This window comes from Asparagus officinalis, chromosome 8 (genome assembly GCF_001876935.1).
Source record: "Asparagus officinalis chromosome 8, Aspof.V1, whole genome shotgun sequence".
NCBI classification, from domain to species: domain Eukaryota; kingdom Viridiplantae; phylum Streptophyta; class Magnoliopsida; order Asparagales; family Asparagaceae; genus Asparagus; species Asparagus officinalis.
Genome location: NC_033801.1, coordinates 67,129,678 through 67,138,097, shown reverse-complemented (window position 1 = coordinate 67,138,097; position 8,420 = coordinate 67,129,678). Strand labels below are relative to the sequence as shown.

The window sequence follows — 8,420 nt, the reverse complement described above, 5'->3', positions numbered from 1 at the left end:
TATGAAAATACAATAAGGTTAATAGGTTGTGTGTGTAAACAAAGAGTAAAAATCAAACTAAACTCAATATGAAAATCTAGCTTATAGAAATGATAAACAAAACAAAATAAATACAAAGCTAGAATTGAGTTTAGAAAAACTTCTCTATAAATCAAGAGTGAAAGAGATGAGATGAAAGTCCAAACACGAATGGATGATCTCTTCTTCCTCTTGTGAAAATTTCTTCACAAACAAAACTTGTAAACACACAAACACGAATGGATGATCTCTTCTTCCTCTTGTGAAAATTTCTTCACAAACAAAACTTGTAAACACACTTAAACAAACTTTAGTGATCTCTTCTTCCTCTTGTGAAAATTTCTTCACAAACAAAACTTGTAAACACACTTAAACAAACTTTAGGCACAAACTTGTTTAAAAACTCTATTGATTACCCTCAGAAGTTAAAGGGTATTGGGTATATATAGGATCATAGAACAAGCTCCAAAACCAACAAAAAGCCAAAAAAAAGACAAAAAAACAGAAACCTAAAAATCTAGAAAAACTAACCGTTAGAGGCCGTCGGTCGACTGATGAACAATATCAGTTGATTGATGAGCTGACCGTTATAGGCAACTCACAGCTCATCGGTCGACTGAAGACCTCATCAGTCGACTGGTAAACTTATTAGTCGACTGATAGTTTATCAGTCACAAAAAAAATGAACTTTTGCATTTCTAGATGAGTTCATCAGTCGACTTATAAAATCCATCAGTCGACCGATAACAGGTTATCAGCCAGAAACAAACAGTAAATCTGATTTTCAAACCTTTTTTAAAAATAGCAAATAAATTCCAAAAAATATAAAACTTTAGGGAATGCTTGTAAACATAAAAATGAACATGTTATAAAAAGAATTTTTAGAATTGCACTTCCCAAAAGTGAAAACTTTATGTTTTGCAAAAATGTCCAAAACATGAAAACTTGATATACTTGAAATTTGATGTTTTGACATAAACCAAGTTTTGAAACTTTGTAAAATGATTCTATATACTTAATAAAAGATATAAACTATAGTTGTTAAGTCTATAAACCAAAAACATAACATTTTTCAAAATACAATAGAATATGAAACATATGAATATGTGTATGAATGTATATTTGTTTCATATTTATATAAACTTGAAAACTATAAAACCAAAACGTGTATGTGTGTATATGATTGAGCTTAAAGTATCTACACACAAAGTATAAACCTAAAACTAAATTATCCAAGCTATCTTGATCTTCAATAAGCTCGACTTGGTTGTAGATGAAGCTTGATTTTCAATTTGACTTGAATTGTATTGCTTCACTCCACTATTTCCGCCAACCTCCATTTGATATGATCGTTATGACGCAATTCCATCCAACCTCCAACAGATTGTTTGTCTAGAATAAATACAAAAACACAAATATTAGACAAACAATATTAGTCATAAATTGTTTGTTAAAACATCATTAAAACATAAAGGCCAACAATAACTTGTTTTAATCCTAACATCCCAAAGTTTCTTTAACACTTTAATACCCTAAGGTGTGCTCAACAACTCATAAAAATTGGGTCATGCTCAATTCTTCAACTGGTTTTGACAACAACTTGTTTAGTTGTGGACCAGCTCACCCTAGTCTACAATTAAACCAATTTAGAGGCCTAAAAATAAATTAAAATAAATTGTGCTATTGCGAACTCAGTCTTTTTCAATTACATAAACACTCTAAAATTGGACCATGTTCAAATTAGATCTAGTTTTAAAGAGTTGCCAAACTAATCCTAGAGCTTCACAAGCACACGAACAATTTTAAACGAGGAAATAAACGATAGTGAAAAGTGCATACTACAATTAGATGTCAATGAAACTTCTGCATACGACTGTCTCAAACAATTATTTTAGTATACTTAAATGACAATGAAAATTTGGGGTATCAAAGAATCAGAAGTGCAGACAATCATAAGCTTGTAAAATATCAAGGATGTATATGCAAAATATAACATAACTCTAATTCTTTAAACGTTATTTATATGTTAGTCCTAAAATTCTTAAAAAGTTCCATATTAGCTCCTCAAATCTTTGAAATTGCTCACGCGTATCTCAAATCTCATGAGGGCTTGCAACATGATGCCTCGGACTAAAAATACTCCTCAGTTAATATTTTTTAAATATAAAAAAATTTGAAAGACATACACTAGCTAATAGGATCTCTACATCCTGAATTCTGAAGGATGCCTACAACTCACCTTCATTCATCCTATGGGTCATATGAATGATATTAGTTAAATCATATAACAAAATTTCTAGGTGTGGAGGCCATCGGATATATGAATCTTATTCATTCATTTAATTATTCGTAAGCACTCTCTACAGTCTAGAATGTAAATGTCTCTATATGAGGGGTTATTTCGGTCATCAAGGCATAAAGTTGGAAGACCTTAGGATTTGAGGCACACCTCTCCAATTTCCAAGATGTTAGGGGCTAACATCTAAATAATCCATTATTTAAAGTAAATTAGGGTCCCACAAACAATACATACACGCTCCCACGACCCCCTAAAACGCCTTAATAACCCGTGACCTGCCGTCAGCCGTCAACCCAAGAACAATCTAGGTTAGGGTTTCTCTTCTAATACCCTACTACATAACCAGCCATGGCGTCCTCCGAGAGGCGGCGGCGGATTCAGGGGAGCGCGGTCGGCGCGCCCGTGATGATCAGTAGGTGGCGGCAGGCCCGGTGCGGCGGGCGGACGTGGCGCGTTACAGGACGAGGCCCGACCACGGCAAGTCGTAGGTCGATCTCGAAACCCTAGCTTCCTTTTTTAGAAATTTTATTCTAGCCCTAATTTTCTCTTTGTTTATGTTTTGGGCTGTAGAGGTTTCTTCGTTTCTTCATGCTTGTGAGGGCGATGCTGTGACGAAATTGACGAATGAGAAGATACCGTACTTCAATGCTCCGATTTATTTGCAGAACAAGACTCAGATTGGGAAAGTCGATGAGATCTTTGGACCCATTAATGAATCGGTGAGCTTTTCTAAGTTCCCCCCTATTGCTATCGGAGATAAGTGCATATTATTATCTCTGATTTTGGGGAAATTGGTAGTTGGGATTTATGGGTTTTAGCTGATCAGTAACTTCAGAATAAAATTTTGATGTAAATGTTGGTTTTAGTTATGAAAAAGCCTTCTGTTATGACATTAGCAGATACCTCCTAATATTTCTATGGTTTAATTTGCTGTTGATAGACAGTTCTATATTATCTAATTTTTGTCCATTAGATTATTGTAAAATATAGCTTTTCTGTTTGTATGGCATTTTGGAGTGGAAAGGTGGATTATCTGTGTTATGTTCTTTTTTTTACTTAATGCAGTAAATGTTTCGTGTTGCTTTTAATACTAGTTGAAATTTTGTGCTCCAGTTTTTAATATACTCAAAACCAACATTTGGAATAAATTAGTATTTTAATTATATTATCTTTTTTGCCATTTCAGTTATTCTCAATCAAAATGATGGAAGGTATCATTGCAGCCTCGTACACTGCAGGGGATAAATTTTATATTGACCCTGCGAAGCTTCTGCCTCTTGCCAGATTTCTCCCACAGCCAAAGTATGACGTTTCTCTTCTCATCGCTTTGCATGTAGAGTTCTGTTATGCTTTTCTGATGCTACTTAAGTTTTCTGAATTGAGGTCAAAATGTAGCATGCTTATGTTTCAACCGTCTTTGAAATTAAATATTGCACTTTGATGACTAATTTTCTTGAAACTCAGATCCTACCTTTTATTGGTCTATGATATTTGTATGTCATTACCATTTTTCAAAAAAAGCCATTTGTGTGGCTGCCTAGGCGGTGCCCAGGCCTCCTTGGCTTCTTTTTCACCTGCAAACAGGCTTATGGGAAGTCTTGAGCGGGTTGCACTATAACACATTAAAAATATTATGGCTTCAGAGGAATAGTGGATGTTTTTTTGGTATGGGTTAAACTTAATTCTGAAACAGCGATAAGAACAGGGTATAGGGCAATTGAAAAATTTTAAATCCTCCAATTTTTTTTCTCTTGTTGCGGTGAAAAATCCAATTAATTTCTGACGTTGTAGTATGATACAGTTATCCATTGTTAGGAATTGCTCTCTAATTAGCTAAATGCCATGGCTCATGGTGTAACTATTCTTTGTTTAACGAATTATATATAACTAAAGTTATTGCATTATAATCATACTGGAAACTCGGAACTATTTTCTTTGTTTGCTTTGTCTAAGACTTGTTGTACTTCATTATTTGTTTTTGGATTTTTGTTAATCCTTGAGAACGTATGATTTGCGAAGAATATAGTGAATGTGGAGCGAGATATGTAATTTGTGATTTATATTTGAACATTACTGTGGTGGTTATCAGCAAAGTAATATGTTGTTTTACTATTTACAATTTATTAAAATATTTTATTTTTTTATATTTGAAATATCATGCTTCTATTTTGTAAAATAATTATTTACTTTTTTTTCTTCATTTGAAATTAAACAAAAAAAGACCCAAAACACGTGTCCTTAATATGTGTCATGCTATATGCCCTTTAACCTAATCAGAGACAGTTTTACTTTATCCGTTATTACTTTCTTGGTGTATATATGTATGAAAAAAAGGTGAGGTAACATGGCATTTTACTACATGAGCTAGAACTAGTGGTAAACACCATCTTTCCAGTAACATCTATCTAGTGATAGGTCATTTAGTGAGATTAGGTATGAAGAGGGAGAGAAATGTCAAGGCTTACATACTTTGACTTGATGAACAGGGTGACCCTCACCAATAGTCTGCCTTTTGGTAGGTTATCAAGCAAAATGGCAAGCTGCCGCATACCCATTTTTTCTCTAGAGACGCACTTACAAATAGTCAATATATAAAGATTTTAACGCTGTCACGCATGGGACATATTTGAATCTTGAACTGAAGCAAGTTTCCATTCATCCTAATCATACGGTTGGCAGTAAACTACCATGGACTACAAAACACACTTATTTTATTTTTATTTTATAATTCAGCTAGATTCTTTCTAATATGTCATACTATTTGAGTCCCTCAATGACTGGATCTTGTCCTGATTGCTTGTAATAGAAGCTTGTTTTACAACTTATGGTGCACATGATGTCTTTTACACTTGATCTCTGAACTTCTACAGGTAAGTTCATATGTTGACAAGGTTATTGCTGATGCACCTATTTAGTAAATTACAATGGGTTTTTTATTTTCTTTTTTTCTCTTTTCAACCTTCCACTAATCTGCTATCTAGGACAATAATTTATTATCCTGTAGCTTATTGCTCATATCCATGACTATATTATTATTATTTGTTGGTTCTGTTTTTTCTCATTTTCAAAGTGTGGCTTGTTTCTATTTTATTTTTTATGCTTATACTGTGTCAGGTAGGATAAATCCATTCTCTATAGGCATCTTAAAATTCTCGTCTCAAATTGGTTTTACTTTATCGGTTTAGAGGTTTGCTCCTGCACGACTAGAGTTGGATCTTAACGGTGACAATTGTCGGAACTTATCATCAAAATTTTTTCGTCTCATGGGGTTTGAGTTGTGTTCTTTACCTGAACACTAGATTGACAGAGGGCTGTGGCAATTATGGATTAAAGGCCACACAATTACAATATGTATTATGCTTTATGGTCATTAGCATTGCATATGTATCAAATATATAAGACATACTAGTTTTGATATACAAGACATCTATTTAGGAATGAGCAAGAGCTTTGACCTTGGGTGATTTGGTACGAATTGGAAAAGCTTGAAATCAAGGTCCACACATGGTGCCATTTTAAGATGAAAATTATCTCTTCACCACTTTGTTATCATCTGTTTCCCTTTTTTGGCTCAATTTCTAGTTGACAATTGGTTTCTCTGTAGCAATGAACCTAGCAGAACAGTAGAAAGCAGGTAATGCCAGGTTTAAGAGACTTGGATATAATAAGATATGGACTGCTGTATATAGAAATGAAAAATAGACAACAAAATGGATTTAAATCACTCTTGTTGGTTACTATTTTTATTTTCCCCTTCTAATTTTCATTGAGTTTTAAAGTCGATGCATCGCAGGGAGGGTAATTTTATCACAATTTCAACGCGGAATAGGAAATTGAAGGGGAAATTGAGTTTAGGAAACTAGCGTGGTGGAACGATTTACTCTCTTTGCTCGCGAGTTCCTCATAGTTGATGTTAGCCCTTAGGGTGTTGTGCAATTTGAAGCCTTATTGAGGTTCATAGAATTGTTTATCTAATTCCATTTGTTTCTTTACTTTTAAATCCTCCAATATCATAGAGCATAAGGCAGATCTTTATGGAGATAAAAATTTCTCTAATTCATACACGTGTCATACTCCATCCTATGGTGTCTTGACTTCAAAAAGTAGCGTTACAATAAATGGGATATACGAGTAATATTTTAATTTTTTTTAAATTTGATGCCTTGGTTGCAGGGGGCAAGCTCAGGCTGGCGGTAGAGGTGGAGGACGTGGTGGAAGAGGCGGCGGTCGTGGCGGCGGTCGCGGTGGAGGATTCCGTGGAAGAGGAGCTCCACGGGGTGGCAGAGGACCCCCGAGAGGTGGTCGTGGTGGTGGACGTGGTGGCGGTTTTAGAGGCCGAGGAAGATTTTAGTGCACCTTTTTTTTTTCAATCCTCCAAGTGATGTTATCTAGGCAAGACTGTTATCAAGTTGTTTGTTTTCTGGAGCCAGTTTAAGCGATTTTGTTATCTATCTTGGCATTGATATGTTCTCTCCAAGCATTGCTCTGGTGACATGGTATTTCGTTTATTAACGCTCTATTATTGGTGCAAACTTGTCTCAAGAGACATCATGGAGGGCAGCATTTCTCGTCACAGCATCCATCAACGAAGTATCCTGCATGTTAGTGGGGTAGCGTGAACCCTTCACTTGGCGATGGTTGAATCTACGCCTTCCGATAGTAATCAAACGGATGGCGTTGACGTTTAACCATCCCAAATCAAGGGATCCCGTTCGCACGTGAGATGTTTAGGCGAAATTCATGTTCTTGTCAACTGTCTGTGCGCATCAAATGTTACCTTTTGTTGTTGTTTGCTGCGGTGGAAATTGTAGGTGCAACGGACGGAGAACTTCGAACTTCTTTGCACGTTAAGTTCAATTTTCTCACCTTATTAGTGTGTTCTTTCACTCTACTTTCCTTGAGTACCACGCAATTTTGACATCCTATTTGAATTATTCTTAGGCTCTGCTTGTTTTCTTTAATATAGTGATATACTACTTTAAAATAGTCGAGACCTACCTCGTTAGGTTATTAGGTTACGTTTGTTTTTTTATCTGGTCCGCACTATTTGTGTGTAGGAACTACTTAATACCCACCAAGAGGGCTAAACTAAACCCACCCCGCTCCTTACCTTTATAATCTAGGTACTAATCTTCCAAGGGGATTAAGATTTACTCGACATAATTGCCCTTTTCTTTTATTTTTTTAAGTGAGCTTTTTCATTATTTTTCCCCTCCGTTTTCTTTTTCGGAAGTAGGAAAAAAGACACTCCCACTCCCGGGGAAAAAAATCACGAGTAGCATAAAACAAAAAAACGTGGGAACAAATTTTTGGGATCAACTTTAGGAAAATATCAAATACATTAATGTTTGCTTGCTTAGCTATTGAACCGGACATGGCGAACCACATTATTGATGCTATGTCCATAGTGCGTTTAATGCTCATGATAAAAATGTATAGAGTAGACATTGAACAAAGTGCTCGCTAACTTTGAACTTTCAAATTCGACAATACATCAAATTGATGACATGTTTTGGAAAATTTCAATTCATGTTCGTCATAATAGGTATACTACAATATGTCTATTTTTCACGCACAAATTAAAAAAAATTACTAAACGAGTGATTTTGACTATAATATTAAAGCGAACATTCATAATCCCCCCTAAATTCAAACACCAATGGAGATAAATTTAAGCTAGTGCGAATATTAATCCATATAATAACAAATATTACACTAGACTAAAATAATCCAATGATAACAAAATCCGAGGACTAGAGTCCGAAGATTATACTGCCCCTAGTCCGGAGATAAAAAAAAAAAAAACAAACATGGCCTTAAAGATAAGTACCCTTCATGTGTCATAGTAACTTCTTTGAGTTTGTAGTGGAAGTATTAGAAATAGCATGTCGCTAATGGAAACTAATCCAGAATATTAAATCTCACTCAAGTTTCCTAATTCAATTCTATTTTTAAACTCATAAGGCTATATATATACATACAAGGTCCATAGAAAGATAAAACATTAAGATTTTCATATTTTTGAGCTAGATTTCAATAAACCAATTGTTCCACAAAACTAGCACCAAAAGCTAAAGAAGCAAGGATCCACAGAAGGAATTTG

General features: G+C 34.8%; 1 protein-coding gene across 1 annotated transcript; it reads left to right on the top strand.

The window, feature by feature from the left end:
• On the top strand, positions 2,782-6,849 carry LOC109820420 (putative H/ACA ribonucleoprotein complex subunit 1-like protein 1). The gene is made up of 4 exons (XM_020386559.1): positions 2,782-2,805; positions 2,888-3,036; positions 3,504-3,619; positions 6,491-6,849. The coding sequence occupies exons 3-4, from the start codon at positions 3,519-3,521 to the stop codon at positions 6,666-6,668; spliced, it is 279 nt and encodes a 92-aa protein (XP_020242148.1). The 5' UTR covers positions 2,782-2,805; positions 2,888-3,036; positions 3,504-3,518; the 3' UTR covers positions 6,669-6,849.

What these genes read in the sequence shown, in the direction of transcription:
- LOC109820420 (XM_020386559.1), top strand. Translation starts at nt 3,519, where the DNA reads ATGATGGAAGGTATCATTGCAGCCTCGTACACTGCAGGGGATAAATTT. An exon ending in AGATTTCTCCCACAGCCAAA is followed by an intron (nt 3,620 to 6,490) that starts GTATGACGTTTC and finishes CCTTGGTTGCAG; the next exon opens with GGGGCAAGCTCAGGCTGGCG.